Source organism: Phyllopteryx taeniolatus, chromosome 15 (genome assembly GCF_024500385.1).
Source record: "Phyllopteryx taeniolatus isolate TA_2022b chromosome 15, UOR_Ptae_1.2, whole genome shotgun sequence".
NCBI lineage: Eukaryota > Metazoa > Chordata > Actinopteri > Syngnathiformes > Syngnathidae > Phyllopteryx > Phyllopteryx taeniolatus.
Window position 1 is genome coordinate 15,646,343 of NC_084516.1, and position 27,706 is coordinate 15,674,048.

The following is a 27,706-nucleotide window of genomic DNA, read 5'->3' on the forward strand; positions in this document are numbered from 1 at the left end:
ATGCAATTTATTCTGCTTCTCATATTGTACTAAGCCCCAGAGCTTTTATAATGTCACAGCAAGTAAAATTTCCTGTTCTGTGGTTTTCATTAAAATATCCAGCCGTTTTACAAAGTTTAAAGCAAAGTTAACTACAATTTCAGAAAAACAAAAATTAGGTAGAACTACTCACCCTTTGAAGATACTTAACACAGACAAAAAAAAAGTGCAGTTTGTTTACAAGCTTCTCTGGTCATTTTCAAGCTAGTCAGTGATGAACCCTCCCCCACCTGTTGACGATTGCTTTTTGGGAAAGGAGCGTAAAAAAGTGCCCCCGAAGTACTGCGCAAACCCACACTAAAAGTTGTTCCACCGCTGTTGAAGCTAGTCATTAGCCAGCTACATGCTATTTACGTTAGCATCTGCTTACTAAAAATACTTTTTTGTGTATCCAGTTGACATTCAATTCATTGTGCTGCGCAACCAGTCTTTATTTTTTTGCAACATATTGCATTTCCGACTCTATGGTTATCATTACAACCATTTTAACATTCTTAATTGTCATAAATGACAACGGTCATCAGAATCATCTTTATTTGCCAAGTATGTCAAAAACGCAAGGAATTTATCTCCGGTAGTAGGAGCCGCTCTAGTACGACAACAGTCAATTGCCAAGTTAATATAGTTAATTGCAAGTTAATATTAGACTTTACACCAATTTTATCGGCCTGATCGGTATTGGCTGATAATTAGCATTTCATGCTGATCGGCTTTAATGTCATAATTCGCCGATCCGACATTGACTCCGCATCTCCATCGTGCACAGTATATTTGAATCCAAAAGCTAGTTTATTTTTATCCTTGTCGCGTGTCTTTTGATGTAGTACTGTAAGTATCTGACAGCCAATAAAGTTATTTAAAAAAAATAAAAAATAACTTGTTGGCGGTGTGGGACAGACAGCACGTAATGCCCGGATCAGACAAATTTGCTCTTTCACGATTGCACTATGTCAGACTACTGCAATAAAATCTTGTATTCCGATACTACCGCATCCCGTTTTTTACAATCATTGGGCTTTATCTTGTCAACTCAAATGATACACTCGTTACCGTGGCGACGACAAGAAGAGTGGATCGCACCGACTGTATTATAAGAACAAAACATGGAAAAACGTGTGTTGGTGGTCGCCGGTGATCAGGAGAGGATGTTCATGTGTCTTTCGCTGTCCCTTGCAGGAGGCCAGGTCAGGATGAACGGTGACTCAGGTGCCGGTGTGGTGACTGCCCACCCTCCTGCCACTGCCCCTCACAAGGAGCGCTACTTCGACCGGGTGGTGGACGAAAGCAGCCCTGAGTACCAGCGCGAGAGGAATATGGCGCCCGCCCTGCGCCAGGACTTCAACATGATGGAGCAGAAGAAGCGGGTCTCCATGATACTGCAGAGCCCGGTCAGTTGGAGAGTTAGCTGGAACCCCCCCTCCCCCACTCACTCATGTCTACAACTTCTAGCAATTATGTGCTGTTTATCAATCCCATCCCTTGTCTAAACCAATGAACAAGGTGTAGTATCGACTGGCAGGCCATGGAGAGACTCGTTCAAAACACAATGTATTAAAACTTGTTTTGATTGGTCACTTAGCTGTCACTCTCCACCGACATTTGAACTATGTGAGCATAAAAATCGACAGCCTTCCAAATAAATCACATGATGATTCCTCAACAGCGATGAATATAACCAACTGAATGCTCAGCACATAGACAGAGTTCCACTGTTTTAGTAATGGTCTATTGTGATGTGTGAAAAACTATTTTTATGGAGGAATGTCGTATTTCCAATTTTTTCACTTTGCAGGTGTTCTGCGATGAGCTAGAGTCCATGATCCAAGATCAGCTGAAGAAGGGCAAGACGCCCACCAGCCTGCTGGCGCTGCAACAGATTGCTGACTTCATGACTACCAGCATGCCCTCCATGTATCCCGCCGTGGCCCAGGGGGGTATGGCAGCGCTCAACATGAGTAAGTCTGACTTGGGCCCTTGCCAGACTGTGTTTTTAAAACCATACTTTTTTTTTTTCTTTGCTATAACAAAAATTAAGGTTGGTGATAATTAGTGATGCACCGAAAAGAAAATTCTAGACCAAAACCAAAAACGGAAACTGAGGAACCTGAAGACGGTTGATCAGTCAGTCAATCAAACTGAATTTTTAAGGGCTTTTCATACAAAAAATGCAACACAAAGCACTTTACATTCATTCGAATTGGGCTTTACACGATCACGATTTTTGGGGCCGATCAGCGAGTTAAAAAAAATAAATAAATAAATAAAAAACCATCACCGATCCGATCACAAGATGGACCAATGTGTCAAAATAGCTTGTTCATTTACTGTATATACTTGTGTACTTTATACTGAGCATCTTCAAAAATATCTTATTGTGGTGATGTATTCTAATCAGTCATGTCAAACTAACATTACAACACGACAGAAATAATGGGTGCTAACTCACTGTAATTAAATTACTTTATTGCAATTAAATTACTTCACACACACCGAAACTTTAGAACATGATTCGACATATCGCCAGCATGTTCACGTACAACCGTTAGTGTTAGCACTAGCTTGCTCGGGTACATAACGTTTTGCTGCCTGCTTGCGAGCCGTATTGTATTAAAAGTACGTAAACATACCTCAAGCAATCCTTGAATTAAAGTCCTCTCCCGAGCACCGGTGACCACTAGCATACGTTTTTCACCATTTTGTTCTCATAATACACATGACGAGTTCCATTGTTGTTGTCGTCGCCGTGGTAACGGGTGTATCCGGTCGCGTTTGAGTTGACAAGATAAAGCCCAGTGATCGTAAAAGACGGGATGCGGTGGTATTGTAAGTTTTTATTGCAGTAATCTGACATAGTGCAATCGTGAAAGAGCAAATTTGTCTTGTAGTCTGATCCAGGTATTATGTGTTGTCTGTCTCAGACAAAAGACACGCGACAAGGCTAAAAATAAACCAGCTTTTGGATTCAAATATACTGTACACGATGGCGACGCATTAAAGCCGATCAGCATAAAATGCTAATTATAGGCCAATCCCGATGAAGCCGATCAGATCGGTGTAAAGTCTAATTCAAATATAGAAATAAATCAAACCTGCGAATTATTAATTATAAAACCACGTTATTTATTAGTAAATGCATGTATGGCTGTGACTGCAGAGCTTGTCTTGTTTGACCTTTTTGTATTTCCTCTATCCAGTATTTCTGATGAAATGATACTAATTCACCGTTGTGGGACTAATAAAGGTTATACTATATTCTAAATATTTATTATATTAATGTATTTTTAAATTTATAGGCCCATTTTCTCAAGTGACGTAGCAGCGGTGACGTAGTAATTTGTTTCCGATTTCCGGTCCCTGTGTTATGTACCTGTCTCCCGCTATCGTGTATTTCAGTATTTTTCCTATATAAACGCGTACTAATTTGCCTGCTATTTTGTTCTTCAAAGTTGGCTAATCTTCGCTATAATGCGGTTCTAGCCAAACCTATGTGACAAGTGAACTGTACCACCCAATCACTTACTTTTGTGTTTTGCGACGTCATGTCACGATAGCTTAGCAACTGGCTTCCCTGCTGTCTGTCTCTCGTCTTATCCTCCCTCCGTATTTTGTGATAACGACACTCGTCAAAATGTAGTTTATTCACTGACAGGGAGGCGATGATTAGAGACTTATGCTGCATTGACAACGGACGCGAGGTGCCCATTCGCCTCCGCGGCTTGGCATCGTATTTAGCTGTGTTAGCTGTATCTTGTAGGTAGCTCAGGGTGGCACAAATTAATATCATGCAACAAGCAGTTCCACCTTAGCAGTCGAACAGTGGAAAGCAGCGAGATTGGGTGACAATAGGGACGCTCCAGTTTGGGGTAGCCGCTAGCCTAATGAGGGTAAAGTCGCGGGGTTTCAACAATTCATTGCAACATGCCAATTTTAAGTATTGCCATAATGAAGACGTTCATTTTTGTTAGGTGTTTATGTTACCAGGAGTTGAATGTGTGCTTTAATTAACTGTCACACCGGTGCACGACTATGCCATTTATCAAACTGTGACTGTAGGTTGTGTGTATCCGCTTTGACAACTGACAGCTGTAAACAAGTTGTACTTACCAGCTACACCAATTTCCTCGCTCACCACTCTACAGGCCACCTCATTTATCAACAGGAGTCCGGGGTCCCCGCAAATCACGACGATCATTGCATCCGCCATTGTTTGAGGACGTTGTGGGTGACGCAGCATATTTTTGATGCCGATTGGCTGTTGCAACGCAGCAAATTTTAGTTGTGTGAGGAGCACTTGAATATTAATCACAATGTCGCCGATTTCAAATCCACCCTTTTTCAACCGGTTTGGTTTTCAAAGGCTGTTGCATACAATGGACAGATCACATAGATGTCAAAATGAAACTGTGTCACTTATTTTATGCATAAATCAGTTGAAAAAATTATGACATGGGACATCAAAGGGCTATAGCACCACCTATATGGCAATATTTTTGCCCCCCTTTGTGCGCCAATATGAACACTTTTCTTCTTTCAGGTTTGGGTATGGTGACTCCGGTGAACGATTTGCGCGGCTCGGATTCCATCTCGTATGACAAAGGAGAGAAGCTTCTCAGATGCAAGCTGGCGGCCTTCTACCGGCTCAGCGACCTGTTTGGCTGGTCGCAACTCATCTATAACCATCTCACAGTAAGATGATTTACAGCAAAACATCAATAACAATGGGTGGAACTCTTGATGTAATGGGGTTTACTCCCTGTCCTCCAGGTAAGGGTGAGGTCAGACCAAGAGCGTTTCCTTATTGCCCCTTTGGGGCTCCTGTATAGCGAAGTCACCGCATCCAGCCTGGTGAGTCCTGATTACTGTTTCTGCTTTGATGTTCTTCTGATTTCTGCTCTGTTTTATTAATACATTTAATCCTCTGTTCATCAGGTAAAGCTTGACCTCTCGGGTGAGATTGTGGATCGGGGAAGCACCAACCTTGGTGTCAACAGGGCCGGCTTCAATCTGCACGCCAGCATCTATGCCACGCGGCCAGATGTCAAGTGCATTGTCCATATACACACGGCTGCAGGTGCAGCGGTAAGTCTGAAAATTAAGCCAGTGAAAATTTTAATTTTTAGAGTCCTGACTACGACCCCGCCCAAAACTCCCTCAGTAGAGGTGCCTGGGAAAGTGGATAAAATTAGCCCACGACCAGTTTCACCAATCTGACACAAAATTATGTGGACATAACAGGACGCACAAAAGAGTTTCTTGTACCCATGCCTTAAATTTAACAGGACACTGCCTGCTTACACAACACAACACAACATTAGCTTCTTATCACAAACCTTTGTTCAATCCAATTCCAGGTGTCTGCTATGAAATGCGGCCTGCTACCCATTTCCCCTGAGGCTCTTGCCCTCGGCGAGGTGGCCTACCACGACTACCAAGGTATACTGGTGGATGATGAGGAATGCGGCATCATCCAAAAGAACTTGGGCAAAAACGCCAAGGTACCATCTCAATTTGTGTGGGTTCTTGATCATGTTTTTTTAGTGTTCATCCTTGGACACTTTCAATGTCCTTACATCACCTTAGGTACTCATTTTGAGGAACCATGGCTTGGTGTCTGTGGGCGAAACTGTGGAGGAAGCGTTCTATTACATCCACAACCTGGTCAATGCCTGTGAGATTCAGGTGAGAGACTTTTTTTTTTTTTCACTTAATGAATTATTTCTTGTTCATCTGTTCATTTATATCTTTTATCTCTATTTTATCAAAATTTTCATTGTTTATTTGCAGCAGTTCTTTTGATTTCTGTGGTGCAAGGTGGCGGTTATCATTGACTGTGGATTTTCTTAAGTAGTTCTGTTAATTTCTATTGTGCTAGGTGGAGATAATCTTGTTTAACTGGAAAAAGGAGTGATTGCATTCATCTCTACGACAGGGTGTGCTGTGGACATTTTTGGTTTGGGATTATAGTCGTTCTGTTGATTTTATATCGTGCAACAACATTGTCATTATCATGAATAGCATTCAAATCAAATCTAAGACACGTGTGTTTGCCTGTGCCTGTGTGTGCAGTGGACTTTTTTTTTTTGTATTATTTGTAGTCATATTAATTTCTATTGAGCACGGTGGAACGATTGCATTACAGCAATTATGACACGTCCAGCTTGCATAAGGCCGTGTGCATGACCAATCACGCGAGGCAATGGCTCAAAAAAAAAAACAAAAAAAAAAATATATATATATATATATATTTTTTTTTTTTTCTTTTTTGGGGGGAACCAACCACAAAACCACCTATTGGCTCTATATACCTGCTTATTCAATAATCCCCCCCCCCCCCCCCATGCAGTTATAATGGGTGTCAATTATATGTCACTATTCTGTGAAGGGCCGGTGCCTATCAACTGCAAATGGCAGGGGGTCCAATGCATTTTATATTATCCAGCCATCCATTTTCTGTACCGCTCATCCTCACTAGGGTCGCAGGCGTGCTGGAGCCTATCCCAGCTATCTTCGGGCGAGAGGCGGGGTACACCTTGAACTGGTCCCCCGCCAATCGCAGGGCACATACAAACAAACAACCATTCACAGTCACATTCACACCTATGGGCAATTTAGAGTCGTCAGTTAACCTACCATGCATGTTTTGGGGATGTGGGAGGAAACCGGAGTGCCCAGAGAAAACCCACGCAGGCACAGGGAGAACATGCAAACTCCACACAGCCGGGGCCGGGACTTGAACTCTGAGGCAAATGTGCTAACCAGTTGCTCATCGTGCCGCCGCATTTTAAATGATGTTTTGTTTATTTTTTTGTAGGTGCGAACGCTGGCCAGCGCTGGAGGCCCAGATAACCTGGTGATGCTTGACCCGGGCAAGTACAAGTCCCGTCCTCGTGTTCCCGAGCCTGCCGGTGACGGGTCCTCTGCCCAGCCCAAGTGGCTTGTCGGGGAGCAAGAGTTTGAGGCGCTCATGCGAATGCTCGACAACCTGGTATGTCAATCTGAAATGAAATGAAATGGACGAGGGATGAGTTTCACAGGATACACCCTTAATCGCTGTGGTCTGGTTCCTATTAGGGCTATAGGACCGGCTATCCTTACCGCTGTCCAGCACTGCGAGACAAAGGTAAAAAGTACAGTGATGTGGAGAACGCTCACTCTGCCGGTTACTCTTATGGCGAGGACAGCGATTCGGGTGCTCGCTCCCCAATGAAACACAGCTTCCAGCGCGGCCAGCGCGACAAGACCCGCTGGCTCAATGCTGGCGGTCGGCCCGATGAGCCCGGCGAGGACGGGCCCGATGGCGGCAGCCCCAAGTCGAAGCCTAAGGTGTGGACGAACATAACACATGATCACGTCAAACCCTTGCTGCAGTCTCTCTCGTCCGGTGTCTGCGTGCCAAGCTGTATAACCAACTGCTTGGTCTGTGCCTACCTTATTGTTCATAGTATATGTCTGTGTGAGTCTGTGAGTGTGCGTGTGTGTGTGTGTGTGTTTCTATTTATAACTACCTTTTTAGTGGTAGCTGGTCGGCATCTTGTTCTGGCTGTGTGGGGAAAAGTCTTATTGCCTTTTATTGCAGACTAGAAAAGATGATATAACAGTAGTCAATTTTGGCTATTTCTTTTCAGATGTCTATTAAAATTGATATACTAACATTCATACTTTAAAAAAAATTGTATTTTGCATTTTCTTTGTCCATTTAAGTGACTAATAACTTTTTTTTCAATTCGTCAATTTGTTTTCATGCCTTTTCCGAAAGTAACTTTCTTCCGTCTTCTGATTGGTTAAATTGGCCAGTTATTGTGCAACATGCAACTTTCACATACACTGTAAACCCAATATGTTAATATTAGCACTTTTAAGACATTTTTTATCGAGACACATTTCTTCTTCAGGCACATTTTTCTATTTGTTTAGTCTGTTTAGGTCACTAAAACAGACTTTAAAAGTTATGGTGAGGGTGACATTTTCTGAAACAATTTTTAGTGTTAGCCCTTCACTCCTACTAAGCTTGCGTTTTTTTTTTTTTTAATTAACTTTTTGAGTCGAATATTTACAAATAACTCATTTACTCTTCTTATTCAGGGATGAATCTTATTTTCCTTCTTTGATAAATATCTTAATTACTGTAGGGTTATTCATGAATATACTGCATAATAACATATTCAAGATGGATGTGATTAATTGAGCCATTGGGTTGACTGTAATTATCCAACACTGGAATAAAAACAGGAGTTCAGATCATTCAGAGATTTTCCCATCCTTTTAACTCATTCACTGCCAGCCGTTTCCTGAGCAGGGAACCCCTAGACTACCAGGCATTTTCGATCAATTTCACTCATTTTTCAAGCCCCATAGAATATTTTTCCTCCAAATTCTCCTCCTCTACCGTTTGCTCAATAGTCCAGGTTTTTATTACCTTGCGCATAAAATCTAGCAAAGTTTGATCCACTTCGTTGATTTTATTCTTTAGTGGCGGTGAATGGGATTTTATGTGGTTGTCATTGTCCTTGAAACCAGTGCCTACTTCTCCTAGAAGCACAACCTGTGCAGTTTAGAAACATAACTATTACTAAAAAATACATTGTTGAAATTAGTGATGTGGGACGTGGAGGGGGAAAAAGCTTTCAATTACCTTTTTTGTCTGCACTGCGTACTGGAATGGGGGTCGAACGTCTGCTGGATGCATAACCTGTAAGTTTTGAAAAATACATACCAATACTAGAGAATACGTTTTATTGATGACGTGTTTTGCAAGGGTAAAAAAAAACATTTTCTTTTTTCTTTTCTTCGTCGCAATCGTAAAAGACGTTCGACTCGAGGGTGTTGAATTCCTGCAAGTTGGACAAAATGTAAAATTCATATCAGTACTGGCAACAGATGTTACATTGTAATGTGAACTAGTGGGACTAAATTATATTTTTATATCACAAGGATTGAAGGAGCGTGTTTGCTCGCTAAATGAAGTTAACGCAAGCTGCAAACGCGTTACCTTCGTCTTCGTCGTACTTCGTCGGAGGAAGCTCGAGATGATGTTCGGCTGGCTATCCAGACGGAGTTCACTCATCACGATTCCGGATCCAATTTACTCAAATCCTGGTCGAGAGACTATCAGCTGGCAAGCGGCTGGGAGGATCTCGCCATAGGTATGGGCCGGCATTTTGCACGATCGCTTTGCAACAAAGCGATCGCTCGGAGCGTCATTCTGACTCGGCACGTCATGCTTTATTCCCCCGCGTGATCTCAGGCGTCATTCCTGTCGGTCGCAGGAATATTTTTCTTGCCTTGGCGCAATATATTTGTAGTACCGAAAGCTTTTTTGTTAGATTTTTTTCCATTTTGTCTTTTCTCTTTTCTGCCAATATGTTTGCCTTCTCTCATGTCTCTTGTACCCCGCCGGGCCGCCCCATCCTTCTCCTTCCTCTTCCTCCTCTGAGGGAGGGACGTTCAGCTCAAGGCATTATTGCCCTCTACAGGGTGCCATTCCTCATTGCAGTTATCCAGAGGCTTGACGATCACATATAAACTGCACAAGACCCTCCCGCACCCACCCCCCGTTAAAAAACTCCTTTGACGTCTTTAGACGGCATTGGCAGGGACTGAGTTAAATACAATATAAAAAGGTCATCCCTAGTATTGATGCATGTGTACAGTTATTTTTAAAAGGACCTTTCTAGCTTACTTCAATCATTTTGTAGCTTAGCGAGGACCCTTATTGTTCCCCGTACGGTCCTTGAATGCGTCACAATGGCCGACCAGCTGCCTCACCGCATGGCCCATTGCATGTGTGGGTAGTGAAATGTATTGTTTTAGTTGTTGTTGTTTTTGTATGTTGAGGATGTTTTTCCCAGAGGAGGGAGCAGCAGGGGGTGCTCACCGCTTTGCTATACACCTTTTAAAAAAATATATATATATATATATTTGTATACTAAGTTAAAAGATATGTTTACTAAGCTCAAAAAGTAAATTGCTTGCATACTTAAAACGGGCTGAATGCCCTTTTTTAGAATAAGCAGTTGGAATTTATTATTTGCCATTTCTTAAAAAGTAAACTGCTGTTGCTTCTTAAGTTTATCATTTTCTTTAAACCTGCATGATTGGCAGCAAGGGGGAGGAAAAAAACACTAATTTGACCTAACTTTATAAAAATGAATTATCTCCTGTTGGAAAAGTAGGAGATGTTGTGTTGTGAGGCTCTTCCTCAGTGAGTATATATATCGTTTACATCCATCCGTCCATCTTCACGCTCAACCCAGCTTCCAACCCTTCCTTCCTCATTCAGCACCAATACGGTTTTAAAAAGTCATGAGCTTCCTGCAGCCACAATTTTTAATAAGAAAGAACTCTTGCATGAAAGCTGGATTTTTCACCTGCTGCTCATTCTTCTCTTTTGTATTGAAGCTGATTCAGTTTTATTAAAATCCTGCTGAGCATTACCAGGTTTTTACACAAAGAGGGTTGTGGGGCTACTTCTACAAATGCCGTATTTCCGCAAATAGTGCTGTTGGTCGGGGATGTTTATTCACGCAACACCAGATGGGAGGAGACGACTATTGGGGGGGCAGGCCTTTATTTGTGCAAATAATAATAAAAGGTAAAAGGTATTTTGGAGACATGCAGCCAAACGGAAAGAACCAAGGCAAACTGAGTGGCACAAATAATAAGCATAGTACATTGATGCACACAACTTGTGGAGCAAGGCAGGTTAATTGTGCTTTACAACAACACTCCTACACAAGGCAAATCCATAGTGCTTTACAGAGGCAAAGAAATACAGTAGAACCTCTGCTTACAAATCATCTGGTTTATGAACAAATTGGGTCATGCACAAAATCTGAAGGAAAGGCTACCTCCATTTAGGCACTCTTCGATTTGTAAACTATCCTGGCATGGACGTGGAAGGATCAGTTGTTCTTTTCTAGCGCTGGATAACCATCATTGGCATTTTGCTGCGTGCAATGCGACTAGGTTTGATTTCATTTGCGCTAATTAGCCCGCAGAAAGGCACTTAAGAAAAGTGTAACTGCTAGCGATAGTGTTATTAGGAAGCTAATTACTATTGGGAGAAAAAGGAAGTCGTCGTGAAACATGAGGATGTTGTTTGTGATCCCACTGTATAGTTTGGATTGGCAAACTCTACTATCTGCACTATTGTAATACGAATAAATCAGATTTGTCTAGCCTTTTTTCAACACCCAAAGACTCTTCATGCCACACAATACATTGGCACGATCCGTTGTTGTCGTCGCCATGTTAAGGGGTATATCCGGTCGCGTTGACCGTTGACACGTTTTCTGGTTCTGCCTCTCCGACAGTGTTTATTTTGACAAGATATAGCATAGCGATCTCAAAAGACTGAATACGGTGTCGTGTAGTGTTTCCACTGTCTGACTGAGATACCTCAAGATTTTATGGCAATAGTCTTGACACCGTGAAAGACCAAATTTGTCTTGTAGTCTGATCCAAGCATAAAACAAAGGTGCACACAAATAAAAAGACAAGTGGAAAAACAAACCTTGATCCTCGGTGAATGAACCTGGGGACGGTGAGAAGTCCACAGCGCTCCTTCCGGTAGCCAGTGATAGCTAGCTAGCAGGCTCAAGAGGGAAGCATCTGTCCCAGCTAGCAATTGGGGCCACAAAAGGCTAAAGTCTGCCCCTAAATTCCCAACCATCTCTTACATTTTTAACATGCGGTCTTGTGTGCGGTACTGACAGCATTGTTTACATTCACCATAGAAACCGGTAGCCCACATTGCAATTCTGCTTTCCTACAGTGCAGTGAGAAAGCCGCATTGCATTATGGGACGTGCCGACCATTTTGGGCCAGAATGTGAATGTACTGTAAAGGCCAAGTGTGTTTTCACCTATTTCGATATTCTACTGTATTTTATAACCACACACACCAGTAAAAATAATGTAAATAAAACTTAGAGAAGCTGTAATGGATTATTTGCATTTCCATTTACTTCAGTGGGAAACAACACCTCAATTTGCAAACGTTTCAGGTTGGAAACGAGGTTAAATTAAGAACTTAACCAGAGGTTCCACTTTAATGATTAATAACAAGATTAAATGAAAATATCAATATTAAATCCCAGTGCGAAAGCAGGACAAATGAAAAGCTGAAACAGTAAAATGACAACGCAAAAATAGTTGACGTTAAAATTTCAAAATAAATGCAAGATGGTGAAACGTAATATTTCAACTTTAATGCAGCACAGGGAACAACATGAGCTAAGACGGCACATTTTAATTCATCTTGGACTGTTGAGGTGTGCTGTTTTGGCTAGCAACAGAGTTCAAAGGGGCTCAACAGTTAATTCTTAAATGTCGTACCAACTGAGGTAATTTCTGTTGGGAAAAGGGAAGGGTTAATTTTTCGTGTGGATGGGAGCTAATTGCAATGTGCCGTCTATTCAAGGGGCTATTTGAGGAAATATGGTAACTTCACTTCCAAAACGGGGGTGTTCTCTCTTCTTATCTGTTGTCCATGTTGTTGTTGATGTTGTTGTCTAATCAGCCTTGAAAAGGACTTTGGTGATGCCAGCTCACCCCTCACTGCCCACCCTCCTCGCTTCGTAAGCGTCATCGTCTCCCACGCGCTCCTCAACCCATCCCTCTCTTTTCTTTATGCTTCATCCTCATCCTGGGATGTTAACACCTCACCATCTTCTTTTATGAGTTTCTGTTTTATTCAAAATATCAATGATGATTTAGGGCCAGCTGGCACAGTGGTCGACTGGTTAGCACATCTGCCTCACAGTTCTGGGGATCGGGGTTCAAATCCCGGCCCCACCTGTGTGGAGTTTGGATGTTCTCCCCGTGCCTGGGTGGGTTTTCTCCGGGCACTCAGGTTTCCTCCCACATCCCAAATACATGCGTGGTAGGTTGATTGAAGACTCTAAATTGCCCGTAGGTGTGAATGTGAGTGCGAATGGTTGTTTGTCTCTATGTGCCCTGCAATTGGCTGGCGACCGCTTCAGGGTGTACTCAGCCTCCCGCCCGAAGATAGCTGAGATAGGCTCCAGCAGCCCGCGACCCTAGTGAGGATAAGCGGTAAAGAAAATGGATGGATGGATTTCGGGCCAAAGACAGCTTGTTGCATCTTATGAGTATCAATTCATCTTAGGTCAATATAAGGTCACCTAACAGCTCACCATGCAAACGTGTTGGATCAATTAGTTGTCTTTTCTTTTTTCTTTTTTGTCCTTTAAACTTTGCGATGCCAGAGCAACCTAACTGTGCCCCTTACTTCCTCACATTGTCTGTGGGCCTTTATTTACTCAATTGCAGAAGGTTCCATATGTTCTCTAGGGGTGCAGCATCGATTTTTAGGGGCAGGCCTTTATTTATACAAATTCATTTTATCGTAAGATTCAATAATATTACCTGTTTTCAGCCGTTTTAGCAGGACTTTTGCTTTAAACTCCTTCGTAAATGTCAGCCTTCCATATGCCACGTCTCCTCTGTAGGTGGTGTGCGTTCTGCCAAAGGTGTCTATTTTGACTCGTGGTGGTGTTACTACCTTTATTTACAGTGACGTCTGATATCGCCATGTATCACAGTATATGTCTTTATTACAACATGCACTGCCTGCAGAGCTGCCGTGGCATCTGTAAAACTATCCTTTATGGTGGCGTTTAAAGAGGGAGTTGATTTATTCCATGCTGACCAACACAAATTGGTTTCTATTGTGACTCATGGTATCAGTCATAGTAAATAATTAGACCTGCAAAAGAGGCATTATTGAGTTGCAGCGTTTATTTATTTATGTTGCTCTGGCAATTAATTGTGGCACTGTCTAATAGATTGGAGGCCACTATTTGAGGATATACGGTGTTCACTGACAATGTTTGAATTAAATTCCACTAGTGGCTAATGCTAGGGATTGATCAGAACAAAATATTTTTTTCATCATTGACTCACTTCATTCAAATAATTTTTTCGTGTTAACCCATTTTTCTCCTTTATCATTTGAGCATGATTCTTTTTATTGTGAAGCCTGCATAAAAAAAGTTTGTGTATTATTTCAGTTTGGTTGTGTTCTGCTTCTCTTTTGTTTTGACTCTGTTGTCGTTGTGTGGCGTTCACAGTGGACTAAAGAAGACGGTTTGCGACAGGCCGCCGTGGCCAATCAGTTCATCCCATTGAACACCAATCCCAAAGAAGTGCAGGAAATGAGGAATAAGGTAGCCCTGTCTGTTGCTGCTCATTCCTGATCATGTTCATTTTTATATCCATTCTTTTTATGTCTGTGTCTTTGTAGATCCGTGAGCAGAATCTGCAGGACATTAAGACTGCGGGACCTCAGTCTCAGGTTCTGTGCGCTGGCTCAGTGGTGGAGCGCAACTTTCAGCAGGTCGGTTCTGCAATGAATGTCCCTTCTGTCCTGACCTGGAGAAGAATATTGGCTTGTATTTCATTATTTAATTAATCTCAATTGGTTTACATTAACCCTTGTGAAGATAAGCGGCTCAGAAAATGGATGAATGGATTGATGGTTTACATAAAAAAAAGATACAATATTATCATATACAGTTTATATAGTAAAGCCACATTTCCAACAAGTAGGCAGAATGTAATTAACTTGAGATCAACCTGGCAATGAAGAGGAAGGTGTAGCATGGACAGACCTCGGAGGCCAAACATACCCATCTGATTCCCAGTTCCACTCCAGTCCTGTAGATGGCGATAATGCACATTACAAAATTGCTGCAAACTGCACCACTGCACGATCTTTTGTTACCACAGCTTCATTTGGTGGGTTGCCGCCACCCTCTTTGCCCCAGTGCAAGAGGTCTGTAACAACAAGAAGAGAAAATAAATTCCCCCATGTGAACCTTAATCAAAATGTGCACCAATATGTAATCATTTCATGGATTCTGTTACGTAAACATTCCCTCCTACTAGGGCTGCACGATTATGGCCAAAATAATAATTGCAATTATTTCGATCAATATTATAATCACGATTGAGTCACGATTACTCTTCGTTTGGGAAAAGCCAGTGAAAATGTTCACTGTTTCAACAAACAATATCTAACAGTTTTTAGTACTCAATGAATTTTTAAATGAGAATAAATGATAGATGATAATAAAAATATATATGTACCCCAAAAACATTCTTCTTTACCAAGGGCTAACTGAATAAATATGCTATTACAAAATGCAATCATGAATTGCAACTTAATGGAAGCAAATGCAGTTAATGCATAAAACACAATAACATTAGGCTGTAAGCACCGACTTTTGATTTGAAAATCCACATCAATATAGTGAATTGTCAGGGAAGGGTATGTCTGCATTGTTCTGCTTGATTGGTCAGTCGTGCAGTCACAAGTTGCAAAGAGCTCAACAGTTGTGATTTCGCTGTCTTATTTACTTCTGGCGTTTTTTGTTGTTGTTTTTTTTTTTTTTTAACTGCGGTCAGGCCAGCCGAAAAGTTGAAGTCAAGGCAGCTGCTACAACGATTGTTAACAGTGTCTTACCGTGACATGCTGCCTCTCTGCCAACGTGCTGAGAGGGCCAACTTCAAAATAAATATATTACTACATTGTACATGAATGCCATTTTAAGCTTTTATTTTGAAGTTGGCCACAGAGCGCGGTGGCCCTTAATGAAGCCTTAACCATACGTTCGTCTCCTGGTGGCTGGCTGACTAGGTTGGGGGCACTGCTGCAAATGAAGCACTCTTCATATGCAGTCGTGCCCTTCTTTTAAATGTAAGAAAATCACAGACGATCAGGCCCATTTAATTGTAACAGCCAAAATTGCGATCACGATTAAAATGTGATTAATTGTGCAGCCCTACCTCCTAGATTTCACGATTTCTGCTTGTCGGAGGTAAGAATGGAGGAAAAACTATTTTTAGTGTTCTGTAGGATTTCTTCTTCTGTGCCAACCAATCAATCGACTGCTGTGTTGTGTAGCTCCACCTTTTAAAGTATGTACCACTGTGGTCGGTACACATGGGGGAAAGGTGCCAAAACTGGTCTGCGATTTTATTTTGTGTTTATTGATGTATTGATTTATTTATTTTTTTGTACCCGTAAATTTAGCAACAAAAGCACAAAGAAATTGGTAGTTCCTTGGTGGAAATGAGGCTCTAATATATTCTTTCCAGGTCGGCAGCCCCCAATACCAAAGCCGCAATGAATGAACATTGTGCATTGTATTATTATATCAGAATTGTATTTATTTTTGGGTAAGCTTTGGCAGGCTTCATGGAATGCTGAGCAAAACTAAAATTGTGACTTCTTGTAGGATTTTAGTGCATGTGTTGCCGCCGTATGTCCGGTAGTTTTTACGCTTCCAGGAAATTAGCAAGAGCAAGATGTGAGGGAACTGTACAGAGCTGCTACTGTATATATTTGAGTATATTAATGTTAAAAGTGACTTTCATAAGACCGGATGCTGCCTTGTACTGACGCATGATCCTGCTTGACTTTGCATGCGTATGGAGCTTTTCTGCATGCTTGCTTGAGTGAATACAGAGGTGGAATTAAATTAATCATCACTCCTATCAAATAGTGTCACCAAATCGCCAACTCGGGGCTTCCAACAAATTCAGTCCCATATTTTCCTTAAATAGTGGCCTCCGCATTAATCAACACGTCATCTCAAATCGACGCTTTCTTTTCACCACTCTGGAATAAAATAACAGGTAGCGGCTGTTAACAACCTTTTCTAATAGTCCTCGAGTTACGACGTACTCGACCTACGACGTTTGGACTTTACGACGCCCCTGCCTCGTCTGCCATTTTGTCCCAGCACCATAGTGTTTCTGCTTAGCTCGTGCATAGTGCTTGTCTGTGTTTGTGCGGCGGGAGTATCTTTGGCTTTTTCGCCCTCCTTTTTTCACACTCTCAGCAGTAATGGTAAGTACAGCATCTTATTTTTTTATTTTAATGTATTTTAGTTTCTTTATACGAAGTGTTAACCTTTCCTGCTACGGTCACCTGACCGTGGTCGGGAGACGCAGGGGTTAACTTCCTTCTCTCGTTGCACTGCTGAGCTGGGTAGCGGCAACAATAAAGGCACGAAGCACCGATTTGCTGCTTTAATGACTTAATTAGCACCTCTGCACATTCAACGTCAACGGGTCCTCCGCTAATCGCTACTCTTCCCCGGTCGCCGTCACTACACTTGCTACTGTACACACTCGCACCGGCGCACACTCCTTCCTCCTTCACAGTCCCGTCTCACTCACGCATCGACGCACATGCCCACACACACTGAGCTTGCTGCCACAATCACGTGGGACAATACCCGTAACAGAAGTATTTCGCCGTAAATTTCGACTTTAGCGGTGAAATCCGACTTGCGCGGAAATTCGTGTTACGTCGCCAGCGTAGGAACGGAACTCGTTCGTAAATCGAGGACTTCCTGTAGAAACATTGGTCGCTGTAGACAGACGTCTTAAGCACTACATGCGCACCGCCTGCACAGCTGACGTGGTATCTGTAAAGTTAAAGTTTACGGTTGAGGTGAAAGAGAGAGTGGGTTTATTTCATGTGGGACAAACATGACCGAGTAGAAACATGGCACTAATCTACCCTCACGGAGGCAGAAAATGCTTCACGTCACCTTCCTAAAATGCTAGGCTCAGTCACATTTTCATATTTTTTTCAGAAAACAAAAAGAAATATATTTATAATTTAGGTCAGTGATGGTGTAGTGCTGCATTCGCTTGACTTTGGTGCAGGGAATGTGGGCTCAGTTCCTGCTTAGTAGTGATGTGAATGGTTGTCTGTTTCTATATGTGCCCTGCAACTGACTGACGAGCAGTCCAGGGTGTGGACTACAGTTGGGATAGGCTTCAGCTCCCCGTGGCCATGAACAGGATAAGAGAAATTTGCATGATCTGTTCAACTGAGGGTGGAGATGATTTTAGCATGAGGTGATTCAGGCAAAAACATTTCAAATTTAAACCATTATTTTAGGAAAGTGACGGTATTATATTGTATATTTAGTATATAGATATTTGTTGTTTGACTGAAGTGTTCTTTGTGGGGTGAGAAAAAAGGCATTTAAACAAGAAGGCCTTTACTAATGAATGCCCCTGATACCTGGAGGGTACTCTGCAGTTCAGTAAATATACACCCCTGGCCACTATATGAGGAAATTTAGCGGGTTGGGTGGGCGTTTGGGGGGTTGGGTATGTTAAAGGGAATTCTGCAATGATGCTGCTTGTGCAAAACCTTTACGCCTTTGCATGCATGTATTAAGATTCCTGGCTGCTAACATGAGTCTCCTGCCCCTCCTACCTCCTTCCACCCTCACTGGGTTTACTATTGCAGGACGCCCCTCTGTCTGACTGTACAGACACTATTGACGGCCTCGATGCCTCCGAGGGGTCCTATAGTCCTGCTAGATCTATTAGAAAGGTATTTGCAGCTCCAGTCACTAATCTGTTACCTACAGTACATCGTCTCCCTCCGGAAAGTCTGTAGCCATGTTTGTATGATCTGTATTAAGGAGGCTATGCTTTGTGCAGGAAAGACTTCTGCCTTATTTATACAGAGTTTCTGCAAAATTGCAGCATTTTATCCACCTTTGTGTTTTACACAGAACCCAGCAAAGTAAAATATGTCTGCACCAGTATGCGCTTTTACACAGCAACAAAGAATCCCACATTATGCCAATCATATGGCGTCAGCATCTAGTGCATTGATTCCCAACCAGTGTGCCGTGAGAGCTCTTCAGGTGTGCCATGGAAAATGATCAAATTTCACTTAAGTGGTCAGAAAATTCTTCATTTACAACAAATACTCTATTTCTGTTCATCGATCTATGCCAGCGACGTATAGTTACAAACAGAACAAATAAATGCTCTAGTATATAATTGACGTGTGTCTCCACGACATTTTTGTGACATTTTTGTTTGGTGGTGTGCTGTGAGATTTTTGGAAGGTAAAATATGTGACTAAATAAAGTCAACAAAGGTTGGGAATCACTGATCTAGTATCATGTATAAAATACTGGCGACAATTGCTTTCAACATGCCAGGACGGGAGGACACTGTGAGTGTCCAGTGTTTAACATCACACCCTGGTCTTACCATTGCAGAATTCCTTCACTCACACACACACACGCGCTTCTGTTACAGCTCATACATTACCTCAGAAGGCAGAAAATTGCCAGTCCACTTTTTGTAGCATCATTTTGTATTGTACTCGCTACTTTCAAAAAAGGTATAAAAGAATAACAATTCTACATCGAAAGGCAACTATTTATACAGAACAGTGTAAGGGAAGAATGCTATCTTCACAGGCAGTGTAAATCACGCTCTGCAGCCAGTTGCCGTACATCTCTATACAGCTTGATACAGATACTTACTTCCTCAGAAGTTGGAAAGAGTCGACTTTGTCCTCCACCCCCATTCCGTGTCATACAGAGCTGCTGGAAAATGTCAGCGTTTACAAGGGATTTGAAAGGGGCTTTACACCCAGGTGATATCCTACCTCTATTACAAATTTGATCCCATTTCAGAAGGCAAAAAATTGCCAGCTTGACTCCATCCTCCTTTCCATGTCAGCTATTTGTATACGGAAACGTGGAGCAAAGAAAAGTGATACAGGAAAATGGCGGGAGAATGCCTTGTTTTACAATAGTTTAAAAGGGGCTTTACGCCGAGTCGTCCCACCTCCTAATAGGTCTCTGATACTGTCCCTGAAAGTGGAAAATTGCCAGGTGGTTTTCAGCAAGAAGGTGGAAAATGCTGGCTTTTAGGTGGAGTGTAAAAAGGGGATTTTTGAAGACTGTTTTCTTGAAGGGAAACGAGATGCTCAATGCAAATGTTGAGAAGAAATTGCCGAATATAATGCTGGTTTGTACATCACAGTCAATCACAGCAGTTGCCAAAAAATATGACCCCAGTGGCTGTGAGCAGCGTATGGACATCTGAAAGGTCTGATGGGATGCATAGAATGCCGTGATCTTACTGGAGATTTTAGGACATTATTTTCCCGCCATTGTCTCATGGTCTGATGAAAATTGTTAAATTACGTCAAATCTGTCCTATTCTGGTTGGTCAAGAAAAATATTTGAATGTCGAAAATGAATGTAAATGTAAAATTTCAGGTCGTCTTTTTTCTCTCTCTCTCTCTCTCCTTCCCTTCTTGCCTTCGTCCCAAAGGGGGAGCTGGTGACCGCATCCAAGGCAATCATCGAGAAGGAGTACCAGCCCAAGGTGATCGTAAGCAAGCAGGGGCCAAACCCGTTCAACAAGCTCACCGACCAAGAGCTGGACGAGTATCGCCGGGAAGTAGAGCTGAAGCAAAAAGGACCCGAAGGTAAATAGCTACAACAATCCCTATGGATATTGTGCAAATATGCTCTCCTAGTGGCTGTGAGTATCATCGGGGATGACCTCAGATTAATCCGATTGGACCATCTTCCATGCAGTTTAGGACCGTTGTGTTGGAATAGAGAAAACATTACATTGTGTTTTGGAGTTTGAACTCTTCAAGGAATGGGCACACTTGTAAAAGTTCTAGGATAAGGATTGAAATGGTCAACATGGAATTGTAACTGAATTTCTGGGCAAATATGGTCAAAATGAGAAAAAAGACATTTTTCGGTATATAGCCTTTGAATATCAGTTATGCCTAAAAGTACAATTTTAATGATGATAATATGGCAAAAAAAAAAAGGAACCTGGCATGTAAAGTTACTAATCAAAAGTAAGGTTTTGCACGTTACTTATGTAGCAAATAGTGGCTTTGGGTGTTTATTTACTGAACTCCATATGCGGATTGGACAAACCATTTTTTTTTAATGACGTTACTAGTAACGTTAACTGCGAAAAGCGCACCAGATTTAGTGGAACAAATAAAATGCACACACATTGTGGAGCGACCAAAGGTCGCAGCTAAAGACACGGTCTCCACATATTGTAAGATTATCTTTAATACTGTGCAGGGAACTCTGCAAGACAAGGCTCTTTGCACTTCCTCTGCACTATTTCGACTTTTTATGACGTTTTGCAATCGGAACCAATTTAAGGTCATACTGGATCGTTCCATTTCTGAAGATCCATTATGTTGTATCTGGAATAGTGGGTAATGATGTTTCTCCACCTACACATGCACCACTCTCCTCTGAGCTGGAAAGTGTAGCGACTGTTCAAGCACCCGAATCCACTCCTGTGCCCTCTGCAACCGGCACAGGAACAGCATCCGGGCAGGGCCCCTCGACCCTCGGCCTCACCGATGCCGTCCAACCGGACTCCCCCCATAAGGAGTTCCACTGCGCCGTGCTGCGAGCCCTCAGCAAGGAGCCGCTGGAGGCGAATCAGGCTGAAGGTATATTAGGTGAAGCGGAGGCGATCATCCCTGCCCTGTCCTCGCTCCCCTCGCTGGGCGGGTTCAGAGTCTGCTGCTCCCCTCCCTGCCCCCAATCACCTCACTCTGATGTCAAAGGCATCCGAGAAGCCCGAAAATTTGAACGAGGAGCCGAGGATGTCCGGGTGCTCGTTCCTTGCATCCAAACATGCCTTTTGCTGTGGTGTGCTGTGATTAACCTATCCAATCAGAACAGCCCATATTTGGACTGGATCAATGTTTCTTCCTGCTAACCCTTCCCGGATCAATATCTGTTGGTAGCCACTCTCTCTTGCACCATTGAAACTAATTGAAATTTACACACGTGGACAAAATCGTTGGTACCCTTCCTTAAAGAATCTGTATCTATGTATAGATTCAATTATAAACCTGTAGGGGTTGGTTGGGGTTTGGAGTAGCAAGAACCCATTCTTCCTAGTGGTGTCACTACTAAATGAAAACATAAAATAGGGGAAACATTTTCTTTTTGACACTAAAATATTTACACCTGGATCAGGGTGTCTTGAGACTGGTTTATGTTCTTGGGCTGCTTCGCTTAATCCAGCCTAAGGGGTGTTCAATCTGTGCAGGGTGCAATGAAATGTCAAGACTATCAAGGCATTGGGAAGTCAGATGTCAGAAAGCCTGTAGGGGGAATAGCGAAACCCCCATTTGTCCTTAATAAAAACATAAAATAGGGGCAATTACATTTTCATAATCAAATGTAAGTAAATGTGTGTTATGTTACAGAAGATCTCTGCTCTGATGAAGGGCAAAGTTTAAAAGACTGGTAAAATGAGATGATAAGACAGTGGCACTGAAGAGACAACAGGAAGCAGAGCAGGAGGTGGCAGAAATGAAGATGCTGAGGTTCTCTCTTGGAGTGACCAGGTTGGATAGGATTAGAAATGAGCTCATCAGAGAGACAGCCAAGGTGAGATGTTTTGGAGAGAAAGTTATAGAAAGCAGACTTTGATGGTTTGGACACATCTAGACGAGAGAGAGTTGAGTATATTGGTAGAAGGATGATGAGGATGGAGTTGCGAGGCAAAAGAGCTCAAGGAATACCAAAGAGAAGGTTGATAGATGTAGTGAGGGAAGACATGGGGGCAGTTGGTGTGAGAGAGGAGGATGCAGAAGATGGACTGATATGGACACGTGCTCTGGCGACCCCTAATGGGACAAGCCTAAAGGAAAAGAAAAGGAGTCAAATGTGGCTGTTGAAAATTGCTAAAATGACAGTGAAAATGGAGGAGGGTGTCTTAAGGCTCTGTTACATTCTGTCTGGGGCTGCGTTGCTTCATCTGCCACAGGGTGTCTTGAGGCGTTGTTGTGGTCCGGGGCTGCTTTGTTACAACCGGCACAGGGTGTCCTGGATCTGGGCAGGATACAATCATTTCAAGCCATTCTGGCTTGAAATGTCTTCCCCAGTGTCCGAAATTTTGATTGACACAAAATGTTAGGCTACCAGTACTGTACATTCTTGTCCAGGCCAGTTTCATTAGTTTTGTTTTTTGTTGTTGTTATTTTTGTTCATTTATTTCATCCACTCCACAAAAATATAGCAATGCCTGATTTACATTGCCTAAATTTTATCCATCCATCCATCCATCCATTTTCTGACCCACTTCTCACTAGGGTAGCAGGCGTGCTGGAGCCCATCCCAGCTGTCATCGGGCAGGAGGCGGGGTACACCCTGAACTGGTCGCCAGCCAATCGCAGGGCACATCTAAACAAACAACCATTGTACTCACATTCACACCTACGGGCAATTTAGAGATGTCAATTAACCTACCACGCATGTTTTTGGGATGTGGGAGGAAACTGGAGTGCCCGGAAAAAACCCACCCAGGCACGGGGGAGAACATGCAAACTCCACACAGGCGGGGCCGGGGATTGAACCCCGGTCCTCAGAACTGTTAGGCAGACGCTCTAACCAGTCGCCCACCGTGCCTCCTGCCTAAATTTTCGTTATTATTATTATTGCTTTTATTAGTTTGGTGTTATTTTTCTAGTTTTTTTTCTACCAAGAATTTTGCCCACGTGTCTATTTGTTTGGCTTTTTGGGACATTTCTATGGTGGATTTCAACGGAGACTTAATGAATGAAGCCCTTTTGCCTTAAATTTTCAGTCTTCTCTAGTTTGTCTGGAAGTCAAATTATTTGCTTACTTTCTTTTCCCCATGTCAAGAGCAACTAGCGGAACCTGAGGAAGAGGAGGAGGCCAAAGAGCCAAAGGCCACTTGTACGCCGCCCAGCACTCCAGTTAGAGCAGAGGAAGGTAAGGTTGGCCCTCTTATACCTCCTGGGGCTCCGGCTGGCACAGCTTGGTTTAAACATGGGGTTTCCACCAGTCCTCCAGGCTGGATGGATGCCATCTCCGGTAGTCTTCCAGAGGGCAATGTGGAGTCCCTAATGCATCCGTGTGGCTGTTTAAATATTTTAATTGCATTACTATTGTTCTGTGTTTCTGTAATAAAAGGCCAAGAGGCAAAATTTGTATGAAATTAGTTAGTTAAAATTAGACCTTAATTAGTATTAGTATGAAAATAATAATACAAAAGGGATTAAAACTTACAAAAACGCTTTCCGGTAATTGTAAAATGTCATGTTCTTATGTTAGCATCTAGATTTGCTCACTAGCTTAGGTTGGTTTTTTTCCCCTCTCTTTATCACTAAACAAATGTACATTTACTACTGTCTGGAGCTCAGAAGCCCCCCCCAAAAAAAAAAAATGTTTTATTTTTAATCCCACAATTTTCCTTATGGCTGCTAACTAAAAGAACAAGAAAGGAAGGTAAAGGTATTTTATAATTTCTGTGATTAGAATTTATACCTTGTAAGTAGCTGAAACATTGCAGTGTCTTAAGGTTAATTTGATTACACTTCTGTAAGGGGGAAGGTTAGCCAAAACCTTCAGATTTCAACTTGCATGACGTCACAGAGTCGTCGTCGGCGTACAGTGGGGAAATGAGTATTAGATCCCCTGCTGAATTTGTAAGTTTCCTTACTTACAAAGAAATTCCCTGTCTCCAATTTTTGTGATTTATTGATTACGGTAAGAGCCTAGTCAGTCTCGAGACCTCAGCCCAAAAGAAAACAAATTGAGGGAATGTAAGATTTACGTTTTGAAGTGGGAGCTAAGAAACTTGGATTTAGAATTCCTGTACGTACTAACTTGCTGTTTGTCACAGCTTGGGGATTAAATACTTGATAAAATGCACTACATTACATTAGTTTCTTATAAAAGCTTTTTTTAAAACTGTTGTATCTCTCACCACAATCAATAAATAAAATATAGACCATAATTTCCAGTAAGTGAACAAAGTACAAATTCAGCAAAGGATCAAATTATTATTTTCACCACAGTACATCATTCATCATTGGATTATTATTATTTTTTTTTTAATTTTAGTAGCTTCACTTATTTTTACACTAGTGTGACAATTAAAACTAAAATCGTTACTAAAAAGGTTTTATGCAACAATTTAACTTTGGAACTGATTTCCTTTATTTCCCATGGAAAAAATGTTTTAAAAAAATCTAAATTAAATGTTCATGTTTAGGTTTTACAATATAGACATTAGTATGTCCTTCCTCTTGGTCTTTTTTACTGTTGGATTACACCTATTTCACCGCAGCATCCATAGTGATACTGTATAATTAATTTGTTATTCTCCAATCAAAGTTAAGATCAGAGGTAGATGGTTTGCAGCTTTGACGTCAGGTGTAATCCAAGACGTGAACTGTTGTTCTATAACATGTCTTCTCTTCGATCCTACGCCTCCATCGTCCATCTCGTTGGGGTCCAATAAGAATGGCGAGCCGCCATTCTTTTTTTTGTTTTTTTTTTTGTTTTTTTTGTTTTTTTTACACCACCCAAAGTTTGTTTTTTAATTTTAACACTGTGTCTGTGGTTTGATCTGCATAGACATTCGTTTCTACTTGTGCTTCTTTTCTTCTTTGTGGCTGCGATTACAATCAGGAGATGGAAATTCAAAAGAGTACCTGTTACCATAGTAAGTACGTACAGTTCCACCTCCCCTCACCGCCCCCTATGACACCCCCCTCTCCCCCCCCACACCGCCAAACCACCTTCATGCTTGTCTTCCGGCATCCTGCTCCTCTTGCTGCATGGCTGTAGTGCTAGTGCTATGTGGACTAATGACTCCATGACTTTCAACGCCTCTTCTGGTTCCTGCTGGACGTGGATGAGGTTTATTTCAGAGCTCCCCCAACTCAAATCAGTCATCACAAAACTGTTTTTAATTGAAGACGAATAAAAACGGTTTAGGTGTGGCTGTTCGTTCACATGTTGTCACATTTGACCTGAAATGCAAACATTTTCAATCGGGTGTAAAATTGGACCTTTTTAAAGGCAGCACCATTTACACAAGGGATGGAAAAAATAACACTGGGTTACAACCAAAATTGTATGTTGTCTGTTTTTTTCAACTGATTTAGGACAGTTTTGCATCGCTGAATCAAAAAATGACATTCATTTCACTTGATCAGGGCAGGTTTTTACGTTGTTTTTTTTTTTGTTTTTTTTAAACAGATTTTCTTCATAAATCGATTTCATTTCTGTGACAGTCGGTTGAATCTTGTTAATATTTCTCATTTAAGAGATACTTAAGAAATCGTTTTCTAACTGTTTATTAATCAAATGTTATAAACTTTGCTTACTATATTGAATAGTAGACATTGATTAAAAGTGAGTAACCTTCCAACTGTTAGTGTATTTCACTTCTTACAAGGAAGGACTTAACCCCCCCCCCCCCAAAGGGCTGCGCCCCCAGGTTGAGAACCCCTGATATGAAGAGAAAATACCTGTACATGTAAACAAAAATGTTTAAAAAATAAAATAAAAAAAAAAGTAGGCATAGTTCTAAAAGTTGACCTGATTGAGCAAAACCAATGTGATATTTGGATTCAGCGCATCAAAATGATCCTGAATCAGCTAAAACAAAATCTAGTTTTTTTTTTGTTGTTGACCATTGTAATCAATTGATTAATTACCACAATTTGATGGAATTGATTGATTAATAGCATCTTGACGCAAACGAGTACAAAGTGGACTGCACTACTTGACTGCAATGAGCTGATGCATTGATTCGTTCAACTACAGCATTTTGCAATCGGAACAAATTTAAGGTCATACTGGTTATACTATATTACATGACTCAAGTTGGGGGTTTTTTTCAGAGGAAAAAAGGCAGGACTAATATTACTTTTATGTTAATTGTCCATGAAGAACTTAATCACGTTTTAAGCATTTCAGTACAAAATGGAGTGCACTCCTTGGCAGAGGCACTGTTGATTCACTCAACTTGTTTGCTGTCGAAACAATAACTTCATCAGCTATTGGAATTTCAGCAAGACACTGACCCTACCTATGTCGTCGATTATGGCATGGCTAATCAGAGTGATCATGTTAAAAATATTTTTTTTTAAACACTCCATTGATTAATTTCCTCTATCATAGGAATATTTAGTTTGCCCATCTCAAACCTAAACATTAAAAATAGTCAGGGTTTTTTTTTTTTGGGGGGGGGGTGGTTGTTTAAAAAGGTCCAATTGTCTACACAGAAAAAACTCACAAAAAGTTAGGGATATTTGGCTTTGGTGTGAAAGTGATATCGTCGGCTGTTGGCCTGGCATGCATGTTATGCGTAATCTGAATAAAGAGTTGCGGATTCTCCTGAAATAACCGTCACCACCCACTTTTATCAGCTAACCTCGCTCACTGCCAACGACCCACTGTCGGGGGGTGGGGGAAACAACAAAACATTTTCCTTCTCAAAATGGTCGGGTGAAATCCTGAATATTGTTTTTCATTGTTTATATTACAGACGTCTCCTTCAACAGGTACACAAGTGCCCTATTTAAGTGTGCGTGCGTGTGTGTGTGGGGGTGGGGGCTTCATGCTGTTGGCTTTTTTGCTGTCACACTTGGAAATGCTTCTCCAGGGCCAAAGCTGTCGCACCTTTGTTATATGTGTATGGGTGTGATTTGTCGGAGAGAAATCGTGCAGTATTAGAGTAACACAAAACTAGTGTCTTTTGGTAGCTGCACAAGCTTCATGCAACTGGTTACCACTTGTTTGGTTCCTGGTTGTTTCATTTAAACCTGCACCATCATTTCAGATTCAGCTATCCTCCTGAGACCATTTTAATCATACTATATTTCATTTCCAAGTGACTCCTTCCTGTCAAGGGAAATTTGATGATGATACACTGTTACGATCAATTCTGTTTTACTAGCGCAAGTAGTTTTAAGCACTTGCGGTCTCAGGAGGTTAAGAATGTTGCTGTGTGGTGTTGTGACTTCACTCGTGTGGTTTTGC

General features: G+C 41.8%; 1 protein-coding gene across 26 annotated transcripts in view; it reads left to right on the forward strand.

The window, feature by feature from the left end:
• The window catches only part of add1 (adducin 1 (alpha)), a 41,236-nt gene that overhangs the window by 10,865 nt on the left and 2,665 nt on the right, over positions 1 to 27,706 (forward strand). For 2 of the 26 annotated variants that reach the window (XR_009792028.1, XM_061799158.1), the window contains exons 2-18: positions 1,216 to 1,427; positions 1,832 to 1,994; positions 4,574 to 4,725; positions 4,804 to 4,884; positions 4,969 to 5,118; positions 5,391 to 5,534; positions 5,620 to 5,718; positions 6,851 to 7,024; positions 7,111 to 7,455; positions 14,132 to 14,227; positions 14,305 to 14,397; positions 18,337 to 18,423; positions 20,175 to 20,331; positions 21,208 to 21,342; positions 23,552 to 23,641; positions 25,346 to 25,379; positions 27,213 to 27,228. Coding sequence is in view for 22 of the 26 variants with exons in the window: in XM_061799158.1 (XP_061655142.1) it covers positions 1,230 to 1,427; positions 1,832 to 1,994; positions 4,574 to 4,725; positions 4,804 to 4,884; positions 4,969 to 5,118; positions 5,391 to 5,534; positions 5,620 to 5,718; positions 6,851 to 7,024; positions 7,111 to 7,455; positions 14,132 to 14,227; positions 14,305 to 14,397; positions 18,337 to 18,423; positions 20,175 to 20,331; positions 21,208 to 21,342; positions 23,552 to 23,641; positions 25,346 to 25,379; position 27,213 (2,199 nt within the window). In the remaining 4 variants the exon portion in view is untranslated. Of the gene's footprint in view, positions 1 to 1,215; positions 1,428 to 1,831; positions 1,995 to 4,573; positions 4,726 to 4,803; positions 4,885 to 4,968; positions 5,119 to 5,390; positions 5,535 to 5,619; positions 5,719 to 6,850; positions 7,025 to 7,110; positions 7,456 to 14,131; positions 14,228 to 14,304; positions 14,398 to 18,336; positions 18,424 to 20,174; positions 20,332 to 21,207; positions 21,343 to 23,551; positions 23,642 to 25,345; positions 25,384 to 27,212; positions 27,229 to 27,706 lie in introns of those variants that run through there. The other 24 variants (XR_009792026.1, XM_061799155.1, XR_009792027.1 and 21 more) reach the window with 18 other exon arrangements.